Consider the following 24,245-nt stretch of genomic DNA (forward strand, 5'->3'; position numbering starts at 1 on the left):
CAGAGAGAGGGGGTGAAAGAGGAGACAAAAAGAAAGAGACAATAAGAGAGAAGGAGGGTGGAAGGGAGACAGAAAGAGAAAAGGAGAGGAGAGAGAGAAAGAAAGAGAGGAGAGAAGGAGAGACAGAGAGAGACAGAGAGAGAGAGAGAGAGAGAGAGAGAGAGAGAGAGAGAAAGAGAGAGAGAGAGAGAGAGAGAGAGAAGAACCACATAAAGCTAAACACAGAAGTAATTTGCTGGGGAAAAACAAAACAAAACAAAACTTTTTGTTTTAATTGCATAGACCAAAAGAGATGCAGATGCATAGTTTGAATGATGGGTGAGATTGTACTTGAACCCAGAGTTAGAAGGAAAAATTCCCTACATACTTTCCGGCCCTTGAGTTTCACGGTCCAAATAAAGTGCCAGGATCACTGAGCAGATGGCTCCATGGGAGCTCAGAGTTGCCAATGGCTTTATCTTTCATTCATGAGAATGCTGACATCAGATAAGAGGGAGTTCATTAAAAGATCTGAGCAAGGATGTTCAAATATTCTAACCCAGTTACTTTCAGGACTTCACTAAGTTTAGTCAGATATAAAGTTTCCAGTAAAAACCCTTGTTTTCTTACAATCATGTGCTAACATTACAACCACATTTGGGATAAATAAAATGCGGAGTTATTATGGAGATGAAAAAAGTCTACCAAGTAACCATTGAAAACCCCCGGACACCCACAAAGCATCCCTGCAACGCAGCCTGAAAGCCCAGCCCAAGATGCCGCCTCAGTAACTCACGACTAAAGAAGCAAATGTTGACACTGAAATTCACATAAAAAACTTCAAGTCTGGATTTCACCAGTTTTGTCCTCACCTTCCATTTTACCTATGAATCAATGTGATATTTCCACCTCTTCTCCTCCTTCCAGGCAAAAGAAAATCTATTACTCCGAGCAATCTTTTCTATATCCAGCAGGAAAAAAAATGTCTCTCAGATGTCACCACAATAACTAATATCTCTGATTCAGAACAAGTTTAAGTCTTCATATATTAAGGTGATGATCCTGCTTTAGAACTCCAGTGAACTAATGTTTACATAGCTTGCTGGTTGGACATTAGAGAAGTGTTCACTCCATTGAGAAGTCTCTCTGGAAGCTACTCCTTCTGGGTCTCCTAGGTGAAATCCTTCTCTCCCTTGAAGGTGCTACCTTCTAATCAAGGTAACTCCAGGTAGGAAGGGACCTCAGATACTATCTAATCCAGTTTGCACCTGACAGCAAAGAGCTCCTCTCTGGCCTAACTGAAAGGTAGTTAGCCAGGTTTCACCTCAAGCATTACTCGTACCAGGCACCCAGAAGCTCCCAAGGTACCCTGATCCACTTTTTTGATAGCTCTACTTTTTAGGAGGATTTTAGTTCATATTATGAGATCACAGATTCAGAGCTAGAAAGGACATTGGGACATTAGAGTACTCATCCTTCAGTTTACTGGTGAGGAAACTAAGGTGCATTCAGCATAACTGACTCGCCCACGTGGAAAGTGACAGAGCAGATGCAAGGGCATGCCATCTACCTCCAAATCCAGAGTTCATCCAGAATACCACACCGTTGCCTAATGGGTCTCTTTCTATTTACTCCAAATTCTGCACTCTGGGTATCATCCTTTTCCCATATGACAGCCTTTCAAATATGGCAAGATAACCATAGAGCTTCCCATGACTTTTGCCTTTTCTAGGAAAAATCTCCTCAGTTCCTTTGACCCATCCACATACAGTGGGATCTCAAGGATTTTCATCATCCTGGATGCCTTTCATATTATTAATGTCCTTAAACCAAGTCCCCAAAACCAAACCTAATCCTCCAGATGTGCTCTTACAAGGGCAGGGGGCAGTGAGGTGATTATCTCCTAGTCCTGGGAATCATACCTTTCCTTAATGCAAGTAGAGTTCCATTACCCCATTGCTTTATTGTTTGAATTGTTCTCTATTTTTTGAGATAGCAAACTCATGGTTTATATTGCCCTTGCAAGCCATGAACACTTTTCTGATGAGTTACTGTCCCGCCAAGTCTCTACCATCTTCACAAACATTTGATGCCCCTCCATCCCCAGCTAAAGAAGATCCTTTTATTCCCAATTTTTCACACATTTCGTTTTGACCTTTGGCACTAATTTGTGTATAAGTCTCATTGCCCTACTAAGCCACATGGCTTTATGAGGAGGCACTATGTCACCTGCCATCCTCCCTCAGTAAATGTAAGGCCAAGTGTGCTCTAATGAAATCTAAATGAAGCGTCCATTACGTGCACTCTACTTTGGATAAAAACAGTTCTGGTGTAGGAAAAGTCAATGGCAAAATGTTAGCCAGAGGTCCTTTTTCACATGTACTTTGGGAACCTGATGTAATCCATTGAAATGCAATATCTTGCCTTCCCAACGTCACCGAGATCTGACAGTCAATATTGCTAGGTTTGTATTGTTTCTAAATATGCTCCAATTCTGTCTTTTATTTGGCTTCTGGGACTAAGGCTCAGGCAATGTTTTCATCTGCTGATCCCTGAAAGTGAAGCATGGGATTGTGCTTAAGCCGCCAAATGGCTACTCTTCATCAAAGCACTAATTCCCAAATTTGCTGATGGTCGTCAGTGGCTATCATTGTTAGGCACAGCCGGGTCTCTACCAATCTCCCAGAGCATTTTCATGAGACATCACTTATATACTTAGTTTCAACCAGTAGCTACTAAGTCATTTCCATAGATGTTCCCTTCTATACATTTGATACGCAGCTCAATTGATCCTCTCTTGAAAAGATTCCAGTAAAGTACTGATGTATTTGACTTTCTACATATCAAATTTTATTATCATATTGGTTTCCAAGCTCAAATTACACTTGTGTATCAAGGATGGAAGTTGGACAAAATTCCCAAGATTTTAGTAAAATAATGAATCTTTCATCTTACAATGATGCGATAATTTTTAAGGACCTTCTGGGTGCAAAGCATTGGGCTAGGCACTGGGAATATGAAGGAAATTGCCTTCCCTTCAAAGGGAGGTACCACCTGTGCTGAACCTGAAGGGAGCCAGGCACTCTAAAAGGTAGAGGAGAGGAAGGAATTCACCCCAGCCATGCAAGGTAACCTGGGCAAAAGGCAGGAGATGGAATGCTGAGTTTGAGCATTAGCAAATGGGCTCATTTGACTGGAATGTGGAGTATGTGGAGGCAAATTGCCTGAAATAAGTCTGGAATGAGAGGCTAGATTTGTGGAAGAGCTTTAAGTCTCAAGGTGAAAAAACTGTATTTTCTCATAAGGTCAAAAGAGGCCAATGAAGACTCTTGAGTAGAAGAATGTCAGAGTAATGCTTTTGAATGATTACATGGATGGAAATTAAGAAAAAAAAACAAAGGCAAGGAGAAGAATAAGCCTAATAATAGGCCACAAATCGAAATGATGAAATGGAAAATAATAAAAAAAAAAACAATGACTATCACCATATGTAATTTTGAGATACCCAAACATCAGAGAGAAGCATTTGGATAATCTGCTTCATGCTGTGAAGTCTCATGGTGCTACATTTGGCATATTTGGCTGGGAAATCCTGAGAATACACACACACACATACATGTGTGCATATTATATGCACATGAATAAACATCTACTTGTACATATATTCATACATGATCATACATACACATATGTGTGCACTGTGTATGCACACACCTATATGTATACACACACACACACCAAACAGTCTTCATGCAGATTTAAGTTTTAATAGTTCAAAACTTCACTAAGACTTCTGGGACACCCTGTATGATGTCCATGTGGAAAATATTGTTACTCAGAAAAGATAAATTTGGAAACCATTTTCAAGTTTGTGTGTTTGTATTTCCCAAATGACATCCCATACAACTCTGGTGTTCCATCCAATGGGGAGAAAATACCATTGCCTGAATAATGTCTCTTTACCATATTAAATCGGGACTTATGATTTTGTTGAAGCTACTGATTACAATAATTCTGATGTGAAAACAGCCTTGATTTCCTCTAAATATTTTCCAAATGTTTCCGACCTGTGTTTGTTCCAAGACAATCCAAGCTCTTATGCCCCGTGCAATAGCCATGGGCTCCTACACAATGTTCTCTGGCCTTGTGCATTTGGGACATCCTTCTCCTTTTATGTCATCCTATTTCAGGAGCCTCTTCCTCTACTGCCTTGCAAAGTCCATTCCTGTTTTCAATGCAAAACGAATTGGCATTAGCTGTGGCAACTGTGTTGAGTATTTAGACACACCGCCATTTTGTTTCTATTAGACCTGGATAGGGTCAGAACCAAAGCTTGAGGCTTTCGGTATTTTGCAGAGAGTTCTCATTTTTATTTTACTTAGTTCTCACCATTTTTCATCTTTCTCCACATTCTCCCAGAAGGCAAAGGCATCTTGTCTTGTCTTTTTTTTTCTCACCTAGATGACCTTCATTATTTACATAGAATTTCCTTGGACTTCAAATAGAGGCTGTTCTAGATTTAGAGCAGGAGGACCTGAATTTGAATCAAGCTTTTCTATTTACTACCTGTGCGGCCTTAAACAAGTCACCTGATTTCTTGCAATCTCAAGTTTACTTATCTATAAAATGAAAGGGATGAACCCAAAGACCACAGAAGGCCCTTCTGGCTCTAATTGCTTGGTTCCATAAATAATGACTACTTGAATAATGGGCTGGTAAGTCATAATGAAGAGAAATAAATTCCAAAAATACAACAGGTATGAATATTTTTGTTTAGTTCCTAGTTGAAAAAGAAAAGATCAGCATCCCTGCCAATTATCTCTAGTATTACCACAAAATATCAGAACATCATAGAGATAAACTTGTCAATGATGTGCATTGCACAAAAGGGTAAGGAGTAGAAAAGTCATAGAGAATTAGACCTACAGGTACAAAGATATCTTATCTGAAATCATGGGATACTAATTAATATGTTGAGGCAGGAGAGGCCCTGGGGAATATGCAGAGGGTGTGTGTGTGTGTGTGTGTGTGTGTGTGTGTGTGTGTGTGTGTGTGTGTTTAAAGCACCACAAGGCAGACTTCTTACTTTTGACCCAACTACTAGAACCAGGAACAATGGATACCAGAGACGCAGATGGAGGCTGGCCCTTGGTACCTGCAGGGGTCACCCTCAGTGGAGATCTTCATGTAGGGGCTGGATCGTTCTTCTTTGGGCATGATGTGGAGACAAAATGAACATGTGGAAAGCCCCCAAACATGACTTCAGTCCCAGATCCTTAGTCTGGATTCAGAGTACCTTCACCACCCTGTCTGTACCCCACAGCAACCTATGTGCTTCTATCAAGTAACCTAGAAATTTAGAGCAAAGTCCTCCCTGAGAACGAAGATGCTGGATTGATCCCCAAGTTCACACCCAGAGCTGGCTCAGTTTGGAACCGGCCCTTCCAAGCTGTCCTTGTTCTGAGTTTATCGCCAACATGCACACGTTTTTGATGTGAAGGACACAGGAGGCTGCCAGCTGGCCTCCTCGACCTGTCTTCCCTTTGCTGACAGTTCCTTTTACTCCCTTCCAGCATTGTGGCCATTCCTCTCATGCATTATCCCACCTCCCCTCTCAGTACCTCTGCATTCCTCCCTCACCTCTGATTGTTCCAGAGCATGGCCAAAATACTGATTCATTGGTGGTTTGGTTTTTGTTTGTTTGCTTGCTTGTTTTTCGTTCAAATCATCAGCACCCAATACACTGCCTGGGGTAGTTAGGTATTTGTTGCATTGAATAAATAGTATTTATTCAACTGAACAGAATGTGGACTTTGTACTGAAGAAGATCTGGGTTGCCCTTCCTCTCTGATGTTAGTAGTGTGCCTCTGAGCACATGATTTAACCCCCATGCGCAACCAGAGGCAACTCTCTATGGAAGCCCCTTGGGAGGCTTCCAAGTCAGTAAGCATTCATTAAACACCTACTATGCACCAACAGCGGGGGTGTAAAGAGGCAAACCACAATCCCTGCTCTCCAGAGGCAGTCTGAGGCAGAGGAGAGAACAGGGAACCAGCTTTAGATGGATAAATGGGGGCAGGCTGAGAAGAGAGCGCTAGGGGGGGGGGGTGCAGAAAAGGGTAGGATGGTAGCTAGGACTGGAAGGAAGCCAGAGGCAGGGACAAGAACAGAGAGCATTCCAGCCAGGGGGAGAGTCAGTGAAAAGATCCTTGGCTGGGACGGACTCCCTCACATAAGGAACAGGGCAGGGACTGTCCCACTTTGGGATTTTTATCACCAGTACCTAGAGCTGTACTCGATACATTCTAGGCACTTAAAGGCTGTCTACTGATTATCAGCTACGTCAAAGACTGGTTATGATCTACTTTGGTGAAGGGCCTTATCATATCTGGAGTTCCCTATGGGGAGGAGGGGGAACACAGCTCCTTCACACAGAGGCATGAGAATGAATTTATCTCCTGCTAATACAAAACTCCCCATGACAAGAGGATGAAACTTTGAAGAGGAAATTTTGCGAATGACTAAATTCGTTCATGTTTTTTTCCCTCCAGGAAGAAAGAATTCAAACCATGGGATATTTGGGTTCATAGATTTAACATCAGAAGGGAACTGAGACTGAGGCCTGACAGTGGCAAGGGCTAGGGTCACTCACCCCAGGTCACAGAGCTTTCAAGTAGCAGAGGTGAGGACAAAACCCTGTGAATGACAGTGAAGCACCTTCTAAACAGTCAAACAGTTAGCACCCCATAATCTCTTATTTCTTAGAGATTTGACAATTAAAACAGAACAACTAAAATAGGCACAGGAAATGAATGGCAAGTCAAACAGATCAAATGATCGATCGATCGATCAATGACACCAAGGCCGGCTGCATCCAGTGAGAGGATCTCAGCTTCTCCACAAAAACCTCCAGGAAGAAAGGAAAACAGTGAGTCCAGCCTGGAACCCCACCTGCATGAGTCAACCCAGTTCTCCTTCTCCCCCAAAAAGGATTCCCAGAAAGTGCCTGCTTGTCTTCTGAGTACTGATCATGCCTTTTCATTTCGCCAAGGCCAGAATGTCATCTCTTTTGTCCGTGAGAAATCCAAGCCAAATGGGAAAAATGCCACATTTTGGTTAAACAAACAGCCTGATCGTGCTCAACTAGACCTGCAGTTTGCTGAGTGGCTCAAGACAGCCAACATCTTGTCCATCTCCCTAACAGACAAAGAGCCTCAGAGGGCCTGGAATGACATGCCTGGGGCTGGCACGTGAGAGGCCTAATTTAATTAAATAGCAGGAAACATGTTTTCCATATGCCATTGCCTGGCCACACACAAACTGTAACAGTAAAGCTTTTATACTCTATCAGTGCTAGGAAAAGGAGAGTATTTTTAAATGGATGCTAACCACTCGAGAAAAAAACAAAAAAAAAAGTGAGATGCTCCCTGGCCTGGGATATTACCACTAAACAATCACATCCCTTCTTCATCTCCCTGAAAAAGCCTTCCTGCTATCCATGTTCATTAAAGAGGATTAAAAAAGAAACCCTCACTAACACTTAATCTGAAACCAATTTTCTGATTGCTTTAAGGAAAAACAAAACACCACAGCAAAGAGACGGCAGACCTTAGTGACTTAGGAAGACAGACTCAAACAGAACTCCTTCTCCCTGCCCTTCCCTCTGGGCCCCCATCCCAGAAGAAAGGAAGAAAGTGACTATTTCAGTAAAAGGAAGCAAAGAAGAGGAGGCATCTCCAGGTTTTCTCCTTTCTACTCCTTCTGCTTGTATCATCACTTTCACATCCCTTTCCTGTGCCTCAGTTACCCCGCCATGAAATGGGATTTGGATTCATTGACCTCTAAGACTGCTTCTGGCTCAAAATTTCTGATCCTAGGATCTTCCCCAACAGTAGGAGTCTGTTTTTTACAGTTGGTCTTTTGGGAAACTTCCTTAGACTTTCTCTCTGTCTCTGTCTCTTTCTCCCTTTCTCTCTCTCTCTCTCTCTCTCTCTCTCTCTCTCTCTCTCTCTCTGTCTGTCTGTCTCTTTCTCCCTTTCTCTTTCTGTCTCTGTCTCTGTCTCTGTCTCTCTCTCTCTCTCTCTCTGTCTCTCTCTCTCTGTCTCTCTGTCTCTCTGTCTCTGTCTCTGTCTCTGTCTCTGTCTCTGTCTCTGTCTCTCTCCCTCTCTCTCTCCGTCTCTGTCTCTCTGTCTGTCTGTCTCTCTCCTCCCCCCTCTTCTTTCTTCCTTTTACTTTTTATGAGATAACTTTATATTCTAATGGCCAGAGCACGCCCTATACTCGCAGCCTTCTGAGAAGAATTTTCATTGCTTTGGTATTATTTCTGCTGACTAGCCATTGCCTGCAGCTCCTTTTGAGCTTTGATAAAGATGAATTTACCAATAACCAGGAGTTTTCTGATACTTAAAGACACAGGTTTGCTTGCTGGGACAGTGGATTCTTTAAAGAGCTGCCAGTCAGTTTGAAAGGACTTTTCCTTAGTAATGGTTGGTGTTGTAATTAGAAAGAACCAAACCCTAAGAATCTTCAGAAATGCCTAAGGGCAAGAAACTCATTTCCCCTACAGACTGGCATCCAAAGATCCCAAAGTACTGTTAACTTAAGAACAGGAGGAAGTATTGAAAATGAGAGAAATCTTGATCTGCTTGATTAAAACTTGTCTTTCTTAATAGAAAACCAAGACTCCCCAAATACACTTGGTCATTTAGGGGCAGGATTCACTTTTGTGGTTTATAATCTTCAGATGTTACCAATCTTTGTTCTGGGACTCCAGACTCAAATGCTTAGACTTCTGCACTCTGATTAGATTTGGGGTTGGACACTCTACTAAGGTCTTAGGTTCATTAATTGGGCAGGAGATAAGGAAACTACAGGATAACTTCCCAGATGCAACAATACAAACATCTGGTGAAACTTTAAAGGTTTAAAAGAATCCCTTCTCCACAAGTCCAAGAGATAGTTCTCATTTTCCTTCCTTTCATGGTAATAATAGTGATAGTAGTAGTAGTAGCAGTAGTAGTGGCAGTAGTAGTTAGAAGCAAACACTTTTGAAAAGGGACAGGGTCAAAGTAGAAAATAGGATAAGGGTGGGGAGGGATAGGATGGAGGGAAATATAGTTAATCTTTCAAAATATAACTACTATGGAAATGTTTTGTGGACAGTGAGATATGGCCCTGTAACAAAATGATCTCAGAGTCCAAATCACAGTGCACAAGGCAAGTGGTACTTTCGGTGGACCATTTCAGGCTGTTCTAAAGAATGATGCTGGTAAAAACTTATTATTTTCTGTTTACTAAGCAGGGAAGGCAGATGAATTTTTTTCTTCTTCTCATTAGTAGTAATAAAGAGCTAGCATTTCTACATTTTAAGGCTTCCAAAGAACTTTGCATCTCAAAACAAGGTGAAAACATTCCTATCCTCTTTCAGGACAAAAATAATGGTGTCACTACTACAACTAATAATAATAAACATTAGCTGGCATTCACATAGCTCTTTATGACTCAGGAAGAACTTTGCAAGTTGCCTTTTTTGACCCCACAATAATTTTCTGATTTTAAATCCAATGGGTTTTTTTCCACTACATTAAGATTCAAGGGTTGTAGTAAGTCAATAGCACCTTAGGAGCCAAGAAACCATGATATGACCTCTTAGGATTACACAGGAAAGAGAAATGATTCATCTTCATTTCAGTTAATACTGAAAGGCTTTGCTCCTACAGTATCTTTTTTCAGTAACATGTCTTTGCCTCCTACCATCCCATGATTCCCACAAACATACATACATACATACACATTCATACATACAATGATAGTTTAATCTCTAAACAGCTCTCCCTCCAAAAACAAAGGCAAAAAATAATGATAATAAAGAAAAAAAACCAAGTCCCTGCTCTCAAGGAGTTCATTGTCTAATGGCAAAAAAAAACCAGTTTGCAAACAAGATATCTAGATATAGAGGTACAGATGTATACATTCACACACATACACACAATAAACTGGATATAATCTCATAGGAGACAGTTACTAACATTAGGAGGGATCATGAACGACTTCGTACAGATTGGGATTACACATGGGAACAAGTGGGATTTGGGCTGGGACCAGAAGGAAGTCAGGGAAGCCAGCAGACAAGATGAGGAAGAATGCATTCCAGGCATCAGAGACAGGGAACAGCAATGTCCAGAGCTCAGGGGATGGAGCACAGTAGACAATGAATGGCAAAGAGGCCAATATTACCAAACTCCAGAGCTCCTAGAGGGAGGAAGGTGTTAAGCAGATTGGAAAGTCTGGAAGGTTCTGGTTATGAACAAACAGAATTTATGCTTGATTCTGGGAGGAAGAGGGAACCACTGGAGTTTCCAAAATGGTGGAGGGAGTGGTATCCATCGAGACCTTTTTTGTTGCTGTGGTCCTAGAATTTGGCATTTCTGTGAATGGTTATGGGTAGTCTAGATATTGCTACCTGCAGGTATTATAGGAAACATTTCTGCGAATGGTTATGGGTAGTCTAGATACTGCTACCTGCAGGTATTATAGGAAACTGTCTTCTCCAGGAGGATCACTGTTGTTTTGAGGAAGAAAAAAGTAGAGCACCTACTCAATCCATTAAAACCTCATTCTGCTAATAAATTACTTCTTTGATGCAGGTCTTTCATTCTTTGTATCTGCATCCATGGCACCTAGTGCAGGGCCTGGCACAGGATCTGATAAAAGCTTCCTGGCTTATTTGATTGATTCTGATCATTCCCTTATCTGTATCTCAACACTTCTCATCTATTTTTTGTCTCCTCTACTCAACACGAAACACTAGAAAGCAGTCTGATCTTGTTCAGCTCAGAGAACCTGGTCATGGGTCTGTCAGTGTGCCTATGACCTAGTTCTTCCCTTGTAACTGCAAGAAATAAAGAATTCCTCAAATGAAAAATTCAGCAAGGACTGAATCCATTCTTCAACCACATTCTTGTGATCAGATTAAGCTAGAATAGGTCTGCATAGCTCAAAAAAATGCTCATTCTCCTAATGATCTGTCCTAGCATGACCTAAAGGAGAGAGGTCAAGACTTGGAGTCAAGAAGGTGCTGGTCAAATCCGGCCTCTGACACTGTGTAAGCTTATGTGGACCTAGAAATGCTGTTTACCCCCAAGTGAGCCTCCGCTCCCTTATCTCTAAAATGAAGCTACCCAAATGGCGACCTCACAGGACTGTTGCAAGACTTAGAAGCAATAATTTAAATGCAATGCTTATCAGACTCCAAGCATACATTAACATGATCCACAGTAGTCATTCATGCCAGAAACTTTTCAGGCTTGTATTATGACACACACTAAAAGAATGATCAAACCTTTTTGGCTCTTCTCAAAAAGCTAAGCTCTATGTGAAACAGAATAGGATTTGTGGTTCAAACACCTGGATATTGGTCCAGTTTTCAATCCTCCTGGGTCTCAGTTTCTTCAGAAATAAGATGAAGGGGCTGGACTTGATCTCAAAGGTCCTTTTAGCTAGGAGAGAAAAATTGTATTATATAATGGCATCAGGTTTCAATATAGAGGGAAATCCCATTAAATTTTTTAGTTGTCCTTAAAGGTTCTTTGCACTAGATCGGAGATTATATTGTCATTTGCAGAAGACCATGCTCACTTGGTCTAAATGGTATGTGTGGGTGGGTGGGGCTGAGAGAAAGGGGAGAAGTTTGAGATATCATGGGAGCAGAATGGATAGGACTTGGAGACTGGCTAGAAATGGGCTACAAGGCAGAAGAAAGAGTCAAGGCCCATTTGAGGTTCCAAATCTTTGAATTTGGCAGGGTGACAGTGCCCTTGACAAAAATAGGGAAGTTTATTTGATGAGTGAATGGGGAGGGGAGGGACAATGGGTTTTGTGTTTGACATGAGTTGGAGATGTCTCTGGGACATTCACATCCATCAGAAAGCTGATGGACAGGTGAGGCAGGAAATGAGTTCTGGAGAGATTTGGGTTGACAGGTAGATTTAGAAGTTATCCTATAGAGGTGATCATTGAATCTGTTGAAGCACATAAGATCCTCAAAGGAGAAAATGGAGAGAAAGGAAGACCTCATATCAAAATGTAAGAAAAATGTATGTATTTGTGGCAGCCAGGGGGCTCAGCAAGTAAGAGCACCAGCCCCAGTGTCGGGATGACCTGGGGGATCGAATCCAGGCTCAGATACTTAGCAACACACCCAGAAATAACTGGCAGTGTAACCTTGAGCAAGTTACTTAACCCCAATTGCTTAAAAAAATGTATGTATTAGAGGGCAGGAGATGGGTGACAACCCAGTAGAAGAGACTAAGAAATAATGGCCACACCGAGAGGAAAACCCACAGAGAAGAGCATCATAAAAGACAAGGAAAGAGAAAATACCCAGAAGGAAGAGGTGTTCAAGATCATCAAAGGTTAGAGAAGTATGGACAAGGAGAGCTGAGAAAAGGTCTTTGGTTTTAGTGGCTAAGAGATCATTGCTATTTTTAGAGAGGAGAGAATCCAGAGTGCTGGGGTGAGAATCTAAATTGTGAGACACTGAGAAGTAAGTAGATGGTGAATCATTGGAGATGGTGTGCTAAGACACTGGCAGAGAAAGCAGAGAATGAGCTTCGAAGGATTGTAGGTGGAGGATTTTTAAGGCTTGGGAAGACATTGTGAGGTTGTAGGCAGCTGAGAAATAACCATTAGAAAGGAGGAAAGAAGATGAGAGAGGGAATGGGGATCAACCAGAAGGGTTGGAATCAAGATCTCAAGTGGGTGGGTTAGACTTAGCAAAGGAGAACAGCCACCTCTCTCTTAGTGAGCAGGAGGGGACTGTTACAAAGAAGTGAGGGAGTCTGCCATGGGTATGTTGATTTTTCTCAATTAAAAAAGAGGTGATAGCCTTGGCAGAAAAATGATTGGGGGTGGAGGTTTGTTCATGGTTTGAATGACATCATTAAAATCTAAATTATTGCAAATTAGTTTAATGTTTGGATTCAATTCAATTGCACAAGTATTTAGTTTCTACTATGTGCCAGGCCCTGGGGAAACAAACACAAAAATGAAACAGTCCCTGCCTTCAAGTAGTCTGCTTTCCATTGAAAGGGACAAAACATCAGCACAGATAAATCAACACAAAATAGATTCAATCTTGCACAAAAGCAATTTTAAGAGGGACAGAGATATAATAAGGCAATGCCAAAGGTCTCATGTTGATGGTGGCATTGGACCTGCACTTTGACAGAAGCCCAGGATGGGTGATCTCGGTGGTCATCAGGACCAGGATAAGAGCTCAGATGAAATAAGATAAAATTGTTGTTGTCTGATCATTTCAGTCATGGCTGACTTCACGACTTCCTTTGGGGCTTTCTTGGAAAAGATACTGGAGGGGTTTGCCATTTCCTTCTTCAGCTCACTTTACAGGGAGGAAACTGAGGCAAATAGGATGAAGTTACTTTTCCCGGGTCACACAGTAAGTACTGAGGTCACAGTTGAATTCAAGATGAATCTTCCTGACTTTAGGCCTGGCACTCTCTCCACTGTACCACCTAGGTTCCCAAAATGAAATTACAAGGAAGGAATTACCCAAAGACCATTAGAATGGCAAAATTCTGAATAAACGTGATGGCACTTGGTACTAGAAGAGTAAATCGGAGACTTAACTCTCTCTTGATAGAGTGAAGAGGGATTCCCAGGTACAAGGATGGATGGCTGCCTCCCCAAAGGCCTCCATTCTCCACAACTGGGACACTTCATCTGTATTTCCTGGGACAACACCATCTTAGGTTTGCCAGTGATCATCGTGGCCACTGGGTGGGAGAAATGCTAGGGCTCCTACAAGTCAGGGATGGCTTTACTGTCATCCTTGTACCTCTAGCTCCTGGTCTAAGGCAGAGTACATAGCGGGTGAATAATAAATGCCTGCTGATCAATCCTGTGAAGGCAACAGTGAAAGTAACTTGATATTCGTTATATTCCTCTATTTTTGCTCTGGCTTTACCTCCATGTTGGCTATGGTGCTATCTATGGTCCCAGCTCTCTGAGAGCCTATACTGTTATTCAAATAATACACACAAAGCAATTGAGAAAAAGTTGGATGGAAAAGGAAAGTTCTGACTTGAAGAAAAAAGATTAATGGTGGCTGTGGAGGAAGGAGATCAAATTGGGGGCATGAAGTGGACTCAGATGAGGAAAACAAAGGAGTGAGGGTATTCCAAGCAGAAAGAATGGCATCCACAAATCTACAGAACAGGATTAAGCATACAGACAAAGGCTAGTTAGGAGCATGAGTAATGATGTCAACATCAATTGGGGAAAATAGGAGAGCTTTATAAGGGCATAGGGAAATATATGACAGAGAAAGCTGGTTGGGCACATGCCAAGGCTAAGACATGAGGTGAATGACCAGAATTCTCTACCAGTGTCCTTCTGATGACAGGTGAAATCAAGGAAAGCCTCCAGCGAGTCAGAAGGACCTCCCATGGTGAACCTTTGGAAGGAGTTCAATGAGAGTCTCACAAGATGGGCAGGCAAGGCAGGGTTGGATATATACTATTGAAAACAATAGGCACACTGATGGGGTCAACGATTCAATTACAGGCTGATGACAAAGGTCTTAGAAAATCAATCAGAAGAACTGTAACTGTATGGGATAAGTAATAAGGAAAGGCTATACATCTTTAAGTAGACTTATGGAGGAATATCATCCTAGTCAGGAAAACATGCTTCAGATCATGTGAAATACCTAGTGGAAGTGGAAGAATTATTGGAGGACAAGGACAAGAGAGGCATGTGGGATGAAGTGGCCTTCCTCAGTGGAGAGTATCCACAATGATGAGAACACAGAACATTCAAAGTGATGGAAAATAAGTCTGGCAGGAGAAAATAAGTCTGGCAGCAGCCTCCCTGCATAGAGTAAAACCAACTGGGGCCGCTGAAATAACCCAGGTCTAAGATGATGAAGGTCTGAACGAAAGTGAAGGAAATAGGAATGGAGACCAAAAGGAAGATCAGAGAGACTTTCAAAGGAACAGCAGGGTTTGGAAACAAATTGTTACAGTAGAATGAGGGGAAAGCTACTGATAGCCTAGGAGCCTGGGGGAAGCAGCAATGGCACCAGTAGACACAGAATAGCTGAGAAAGTCAATCAGAATCTGGAGAAGAGTTTAGATTCAGGGACCTTCCCATTCTGGTGATGTCAGCACCCAAGTGGAACATTCAGACAAACGACAACAATGAGAGAATATGCTAGACAATTTTAAGGAGATATAAGTTTGTCAGGCAAGGAAGAAAGTGATTTAAAAGAAAAAAACAACATAGGTTTGATGGTAAAGAAAGCCCAGAGATGTTAACAAGAGTAAGGATTTCATTTTTTTTTCATTGTTACTCCCCACCTATTTTCCAAAAATATTTGTGACATTTATTTTTTTATATTAAACACTTTTCAAGAAGAAAACCAAGTAAGACCCCCAAGGAGGGGGGAAAGAAGAGATTAATATTACCAAGTATCTGAAGAATGACCATATGCATGGCTGGGATATGGGAAGAAAGAAAGAATATTCAACATCAGTTTTGAAGTGGATCAACAAGGATTTATGAAACACTTGCTATGTGTCAGATAACATGAGCAAGAATGTGACCAACAAGTCATTCATTGGGATAGAAAGGCCATGGATCTCATTGGTCAGTCCAGGGAGAGGGTCCACACTATGAGGTTCAGTAGGAAAGAATGTCTGGGAAGCTTCAAGGAAGAGAACTAGTGATGCCTCCTCCACCCCACTATTGCTATGGCGGGACAATGAAGGACAGCGTAGACAATGGGGAAGACCAGAGACAAGAAGACTGGAAACCAAAGCAGTACTCAAGAAAAAAAAATCTAATCACAGAGCTCTTTTCTGAGAGGGAAAAAATACATTTGAAAGAAATAATAAAAATGTAGAAATCAGGTTAGAAAATTTTCAAAATCAATACAGAAAAGAATCTGAAGTATCTCGATCCAATAGGAAAGTTGTGTGTATTTGTGGAAATGAAAACAGATGAGAACAAGGAGGAAGAAGAAGAGGATGAGGAGGGAAAGAAGAAGGTTAAGGAAGAGGAGGAAACTCAGTGCCAGCTGAGAAAAAGATGAAAGGCAATTTGAAAACTGTGGCTTCAGACTGCCATGTTAACTTGAAAATTTGAATATAGTAGAAAGAATGGTTTTATTTTTCTATACATACACACACATAAGCACACACATATACATATATGCATACACACATGTTTAGGGCAGCTAGATGGTATAGTGGAGAAAGTACCAGGCCTGGAGTTGGGAAGACATCTTCCTGCATTCAAATCCAGCCTCAGACATTAGCAATATGACCCTGGGCAAGTCACTTAACCTTGCTTGACTCAGTTTCCTCTTCCATGAAATGAGTTGGTGAAGGAAATGGCAAAGGACTCCAGTAACTTTGCCAAGAACAACCCAAATGGGGTCACAGAGAGTCAGGCACAACTGAAAAGCAAGAATAAAGAAGAATACAAACATATTCATGAACACAAGTATGTGGGGCCTTTTTGATGTTGCTGCAGATGTGTGGTTATATGCACACATATTGCTTTTGTATCAAATATTATCATTTAGAGGATGTGAGGATTTTGAGAACACGGTCCCACCCAATCACCCACCCCTATTAATCAGCCAAACAATAAATACTTATTAGGTGTCTCCTATATGGCAGGTACAGTACTACATACCGGGTATCCAAAAAAAAAAAAAAAGACCAAAGACAGCCCCTACCCCCAAAGAGCTCATAATATAATTTCAGAGAGAACTTCCAAGCAAATATATACCAAGTAAGCTCTATACAGGATAACTCAATTAAAAAAAAAAAACAAACCCTAACTGAGGGAAGGCATTAGAATAAAGAGGAGTTAGGGAAAGCTTGTAGTAAGAGATCATGTTTTAATTGGAACTTAGAGGAAGCCAGAGAGGTCAGGAGTCAGGGCAGAGGAGAATGAGTTTTCCAGGTGGGGTGGAGCCAGTCAGAAGAGTGTCTGGAACCCAGAGATGGAGCATCTTTCTCATCAAAGGGTCAAGAGGCCATTGTCACTGGATTGAAGAGTTTATATTGGGGAGTAAGGCATAAGAAGGCTGGAAAGGCAGTAGAAGGTTGGGTTATAAAGGGATCATCTTGGATGCCCTGAAGGCAGAAGGGAAGCTGCTGGGGCTTGTTGAGCAGGGAATGACATGGTCAGACCTGCACTTTAGGGAAGTCACTTAAATGGGGAAATGTATTTCTTTTATTCCACCTACTTGTATATGGAAGGTAGTCTTAGAAGTCTGGAAAATAAGTGTTTTAAAGGAGAAAAGAATAGTTTGAACCCTTGACTATGGGCTCCTCCTATCTATACATGTACAGATTTATATGAACCCCAGATTCCTTTCAGCACCAGCTGGTGGAGCCACTATCTTTACCCACCGGAAGCTCAATGAATCACTGCCCACCCCCTCAAAACACAGAGCCTTGGAAATCACCCTGAGTCATTTCACTTTGGGGACAGTTCTGGTTTAAAAAAAAAGTCACAGAAATTCTCATTCTAAATTGCTTCATCACCATTCAAAGAACTCTTTGTACCGATAAAAGTGGAACAGCACTTTTTAAAATATTGGGGAACAAAGAACAAAGGCAGGAAACCCCATTTCTACCACCACCCCCAAAAGGTTCTTATGAACTGCAAACTGGTAGAATTCCAATTTAAATTATCTGAAGCCATCTTGGATAATAAACAGTGTGTGTGTGTGTGTGTGTGTGAGAGAGAGAGAGAGAGAGAGAGAGAGAGAGAGAGAGAGAGAAGGAGGGAGAAATAGAGGGAGGGAGAAAGAGAGGGAGAGAGAGAGAGAATGTAAGCTACTTGAGACAACTTTCCAAGGATGGGCTATTTATCTGTCTCTAGGAGCTAGTACTTGGATTTGGGGGCACTAATTTATAGGTCTCCAAGCAAGTGAAGTTCAGTGAGTAACTGGAGAAGAGATAATTAATTATGAATGAGTTACACTGTAAAAGTTTTAGAAATCTGTGATTTTATCACCATGGGAAATTCCTAGACTATCTCTAATAGATAAGTTAAACATCATTCTCTGGATCACACAGTCTGGTTCTCTAGTCACAGGTCCTGGGTTCAAATCCATTGGCTCTTTTGTCATAGGTCCTGGGTTCAAATCCAATTCTCTCACATGTTCCTCTGGGACCTAGGGCAAATTACGTACCCTACCCAAATGAGAAGACTAGACTAGATGACCTCCAAGGCTCCTTCTAGCTGACATTTCATCAGAGCCAGATTCTAAGTGCCAGTATGTCGTGTGTGAGATGCAGGTACACAAGATCTCCCTGGGCAGGGACTTTCGTCTTGACATTTCTCTATCCCTCGCACACAATGTCTTGTGTTAGCAGGTCCTTAACAGGTATTTGTTGAATGAACAATGTATTATGAAATCCATTAGCACAGGTCTTGGTGGCTTCCCACGCCTACATGATCCTCTTACTGGATATGCAAAAGAATGAATGTCACCTTGATCTGTAGCTTATTCCACAATGTGACTGATTTAGCAGGATGTCAAATCCAAATAGAAACTGTCCTTGAGGAGAAGGCTTTTGAACTTTAATTTAGAGAATCTCCATAAATTGTTGACAAGACTTGCCATCTTGGAAATAACCACCGATATCAACTATTACAAGATCATTATTCACTCAGTGACTTGCTTAACAAGGACCTTCTATATGTGAGGCACTGGATTGGACACTTAAAAAAAACCTAGCTTTTAAAAGTTGAAACCAATTTGCTAATGGGAAGCTTTTTTCATTCAAATTCATCATAATTCTTCCAACATGTTTGTTATAAAATATCAACAGAACGAAAGCTCCTTTGGGACAGGAACTATTTTTTTTTAATTTCATGGTCTAGCACAGTGCCTGGCATACAGTTGGCATTTCCTAATGCTTGCTAAATTAGACTGAATGGGGCACAGAATCACAGATTTAAAACTGGATGTGACCTTAGAGACCATTTACTCAACCTCTCTAAGGTCAGAGAGGTGATTTGATGGGTTTTGCCTGTATTTGTATTCCCAGAACAGTGCTGGAAAGTAGCAAATGTTTTCTAAATGCCCATTGCCTTATTGCCCCAGATTCCAAAAGTCTGCATAGTGCCAGGGTTTGAATGAAGGTCCCCAGACTTTCAAGGCAGAATTCTTTAGGAGAAGAATGCAAAGCATTGATTTGCTTGTAATTCCATAATGACGGATGTATACAGACTAAAATTTTGAAATTTAATATTTATTTCATTTAAAATAATGAAAAAAAATCACTGTTGAAAGTTGTCTTTGCTCTTTTCAACAAAGCAGGACAAGTTCTTGAGAGGTGCTGGAAGTATTTGGTGAGAAAACAGACTGAATAGATTGAGTTTACACAAAGGCAGATGTCTGAAAAGTAATCTTTTACAATAAAAAAAAAACCAAAACTTTATTTGAGAAAGAGACTGATAACAGAAGGCAAATGGTGCACATACAAACAGAATATATTTACAACACAAAACATGATCTCACCCATGTGGGTGTAAATTATAATAAATACAGTTGATTTTAAATGTAAGAGACATTTCTCAATTAGAACTAAAAGGATTCAAGCCCAGCTTTCCTTTTCACTAGTTCCAGGTAGTTTCTCGATGAAATTGACTGAATTTCCATTTCAAAATAGCTCAAGTCTGCTAATCAAGCTGATGCAGCTGTCCAAAGAATGCTAGAAACCATAGCTTGCTTGTTGTGGTTTGCTGTTCTCTGCCTGTTCTGATATACCTTGAGAAATCAATTTCAGGTCTTTCTGACAGCAGGGTCCCCCTTAAAGAAGATGTATCTTAAAAGACCCACTATCCTCTTCCCACCCAAAACCCATCTAAAGCAGGATAAAGACTTTCCAGGAAATGAGTGCTCATAAAATGGAAAAATAAAACAATTTTTTAAACATTGTTCTTTTATATCCAGAAAAGACAGGTATATCACTTTTATTTGACCAATTGACTGACTGCAAAGATAAACTGGTGGAAGGAAAATTATTATCTATTTGGGGGTGATGGCAAATCTTTAGGCTTTTCATTACATAGCAAACTCATTCCAGTTTCTAAGGTTCCAAAAATTCCTTTAGGTTATTTTAATTTGGGTGGTGATATTTTTTTGGAGGGGGAAAGCAGGGCAATTGGGCTTAAGTGACTTGCCCAAAGTCACCAGTTAGTACATGTTAAGTGTCTGAGGTCACATTTGAATTCAGGTCCTCCTGACTCCAGGGTTGGTACTCTATTCACTGTGCCACCTAGTTGCTCCTGGGTGGTGATATTTTTGAAAAAAGAGAAAAAAATAGTGCTTCCTTAGACACTATCATATTTTAAAGTCTTTTTTTAATATCACATCAAAATTTAAAGACCACATGCCTGTGACATCTATTGGAACAAGGCAATGTTGGGCAGCTTGGTTCTCTCGAAACAAGATCCTGCACCTTCAAATGCCTTGGATTTAGAAATATAAATATTTGGATTAAAAAAAGACAAATTCTTCATCAGTTTTGAATTATCCATATTAAAGGAAGCTTAATACAATGAATCTTTAACTAGCTTAACCAGAGTAAACTTATAAAACAAGGCAAACATATCAAAAAGGAATATGAAGGAAATATTTCATTGGAAAACTTCCTTAACAATTTCCCTGCTTGAGTTGTTATTTTCTTAGACAATAAATCAATTCATGGAGTGCCCTTTAAAAACAGAGAGAGTTGAATACTATCCTCCCTACTATTTTCCCCCCACATTCCTTAGTACACGAATCACTTGGACTTCCTGTTTCCATAAGGCATTTCCTGTCCAGTCTCATAGAATCACTCTTTTTGTAGAACGGCAGAAACCTGACAAAGAATTGACTTAAGTAGGTAGAGTCGTCCACTGCATTCCAAGTTGTTGAGATTTTATAGCTTCACAGGATACAGTCTCCATGAAGGTGGTCTATATACAAATGGTGACTTGGTTTGGTGTGTTTCTCCTTAAGCCCGACCTTCCGAATTTTGGACCGCTCTTTTGTCCTTTTCCCTCTCTCTGCTCAAACTGGTTTTGGAACGCCATGGTTTCATGGGATGGCCATCTGGAGCATCTTGGAACCACTGCCTCTATATCTGACCTCATTTCTCTTCTGACAACAATGCCATGGCCAACTTGCCCATTTTAGTAGTCCCATGGTGTTGTCTATTACAGCACATATGGCTCTACCAGGGAATCAGATTAAAACAGGGTGGTGCCTAGCTATCATTCTTTATCCAGATTTTTGTCTGCTTCACAGGAATGTGTCTCTCTAGACAATGTCATCAGAAAACCCAGGAGAAAGTCAACTATACGATGCAAAAGTCAGACAAGCTACAATATAAAAAATAAAGCTAGGACTCCAATCTGCTTCGTTAAAACCACCTGTAACTCTAATGTGTTCAATTACTACCAATGCACACAAATCCAAGGTCAATGGCGTTTACACCAGAACCTTTCTACAGAAGGGGGGAAAAGGAAGAAACAAAAAGCTACCCTTAACAGTGTCTGAGACCGAAGTATGATACATTATATACAGAGGAGTCAAGGTCAAAGTCAATGTGTGAAGACAAAACCAAAAAGGGAGAGAGAAAGAGAATGCTTCATTGATCATGCCCGGAGTTGACTCCTAGAGTGGCTGATCTCAACATGGGGGATACGACCAACTGTGGATTTCCTTCCATGAGTAGTTAACAGATGGGACAGAGTCCAGGGCCAACAGAATGCCTATCATTAACCCAAGGACAGATGGGATGGAATCTTAGTGAAACAGGTTTCTCTCCATTAGTCAATGCTCAAAGAACCCTCTCTACATTGAAAATGTACATGTAGCAATGCCTGCCTTGGTGGGATGCTTTAAATCTCAAACCAAACTCTCAGATCGATGCAAGGCTATGAATTGATCTTCTCTTTCCGTGACCTAATCGTGGGTGGAGCTTGGTGTTCAGATAATAACCTTAATTACAAATCCTGGTGCCAAATCCTTGCCTATTACCTGTTGTACCAAAGCAGCCTGCTCCCCAGATTCCATTTCCTGGGGCTGAGTATCATCGTCACTGTCCAGGGGTTCCTCTTTTATTTTCACAGCCCCCAAGGGGGGGTTCCGTTGGTTGTCATCTGGGCCCAAGCTGCTGTCGCTCCGAACACTGTTGGTGCTGGAGGGAGCCCGGTCTTCTTGCATGGGTTGGTCTCCATGAAGTTCCTCTTCCGATTCTTCCAGTTGACTTCCTGGCTGTTTCAGCTGCTCAATGGACTTGGAAAGCATCTGGAAGAGAGTGGCGAAGTTTTAAAGCAATTTCTACTCCATGGGAACAGAGAAGCCAAATGGTCATTTTGCTCTACACTTACATTTTTCGAATGGGCCAATTTGTAACTTAACTTTCATTAACAATGCTAGAGCTCAGGCCACCAGGAGACTGTCCCCATCATTCCACTGTGCCTATGGAGGGGAGGAGGCCTCTACAAATAAACACAGCTGATACTTCTCTTCAAAGTCCTTAGAAACACAGAAAGATGGAAAGGAAAACTTTCAGTGTGAAACATGAAATTGCCACAAATATGGGATTTACCGAGGCATTTTTATGCACATCAATTTGTGAACAATATTCCTTGCAAAGAGGAAAAGGCAGTGAAAAATGTCCATGTGGATCCCATCTTACATTTGCACCTGATGTTAATCACTATGAGAAAATTGTTGATAAAGATAATTTAATATAATATTATCTTATAATAATTTAATATTCTAACAATATAATTTACAGATAATAGTATCTGCAAATGGCAGGAGCACAAAGTTAAGGAGCTCATCCTGAAGATTTGATTCAGTCTGGATCCCAACAGTCATCAAATAAACTATCATCTTACATATCTCTGAAAACCAAGAAAATAAGAATACCCAGATGTAAAGTTCTGAGCTTTAGAGAAATTGCGTTTGATTCAACTTAAAGAAAAATAAACTGAATTGTATTGATACCTTTCGTTTTATAATTAATTTCCAGACATAAACTACCTTTAATTCTCTTCCAATTTCTCCTGCTTTCCTTCCTCTCATTTCATTTATATATGTCACTCTAACCTTGAAATGTTCACCTTTTCTCTTTCCTCAAAATAACCTGAGGGAAAAATCCAGAAAAATATTGTTCAAGTTGTTTAAAGAAATAAGAGAACCAAGAGAATGGGCTGTACAAAGGCCATGATAATATAAATAAAAAGAATACACCAGGGAAGTCAAATGTGGAAACATTATGAGGTTTAATTTGGGCCCCAAAGAAGAGATAAGGAAGCATCTCTCTCAGTAGCCAGGCAGGGGTGAATTACGAGTACCGAATGCAGCCAACACTGGCAGTCACTCTACATTTCTGAAGTTCCCACTATGTCCACCCCACACTGCATTAGGACTCAGGGGATACTAGTACCAAGAATAAAACCAGTCTTACTCTCAAGTACCTCATGGAGCAAGCCCCTCCCAGTAGCCAGTCTGCCTCTGTATGCTCTATCCGGTACCTAGCATCCATCCCTGCCTAACTTCTGAGAGAGGCTTTCCTCATTTCTTCCCTTCGGCCCAAATGAAGCCTTCTAATGAATGACTCCAGATTCGGCTTCCTTTGGGAGTTCCTTTCACTTACACTACCATAACCTTGTAGAAGCCAACCTTCTGGTTCTCCTTTAAACAACTTTCATAGAAATTTACCCTTTTTAAGGCTACTTTTAAGAAGAGAAAAGGTGCAAATGTTAAGGGCAGAGACATCTCAATGAAATGGGAGGAAGGACAAAGGGAGGGCATCTTTTGGGAGCAGTATATGACTGGTTTTGTCTCCATTCAGCAAAGTCTCATGAAGGTGTGTTGAATCAGCAGGGCAGATGCTGATATCACCAACATTCTGAAAAGAACCAACTGGCTGAAAAACATGGGGAAGAGGAAGAGTCCCAAGAGAATTGCAGATTTTAGTCATCAATTCATCCTAAAATGAAAATTAACAAACCATAACGGCTGCATGTTCATTCACTGATTCAGCTGATGAATCCTCAGGCATTTCTGAATGTGTCTGGCACCATGCCAAGCACTGATGACACAGATAAAGTCCAGAACACTCATTCTGGGGGAGAGCATTACTTGTAAAGAGGTCTAAGTACAGAATACAAGGTGGATGGGATGTCCTGAAAGTCTTCATGCAGTTTGAAACAAA

General features: G+C 41.0%; 1 protein-coding gene across 11 annotated transcripts in view; it reads right to left on the reverse strand.

Moving 5' to 3' along the window:
* Positions 1-19,261: 19,261 nt before the first annotated feature.
* HDAC9 (histone deacetylase 9) overlaps positions 19,262-24,245 on the reverse strand; it is a 534,753-nt gene continuing 529,769 nt past the window's right edge. For all 11 annotated transcript variants that reach the window (XM_069094422.1, XM_069094416.1, XM_069094421.1 and 8 more), the window contains one exon: positions 19,262-22,324. In XM_069094422.1, coding sequence (XP_068950523.1) covers positions 22,004-22,324 — 321 coding nt within the window. In that variant the 3' untranslated portion in view covers positions 19,262-22,003. The remainder of the gene's footprint in view (positions 22,325-24,245) is intronic.

This window comes from Petaurus breviceps, unplaced genomic scaffold (assembly GCF_028583685.1).
Source record: "Petaurus breviceps papuanus isolate PSGF00001 unplaced genomic scaffold, PetGlider_PUasm1.0 218, whole genome shotgun sequence".
Classification (NCBI taxonomy): domain Eukaryota; kingdom Metazoa; phylum Chordata; class Mammalia; order Diprotodontia; family Petauridae; genus Petaurus; species Petaurus breviceps.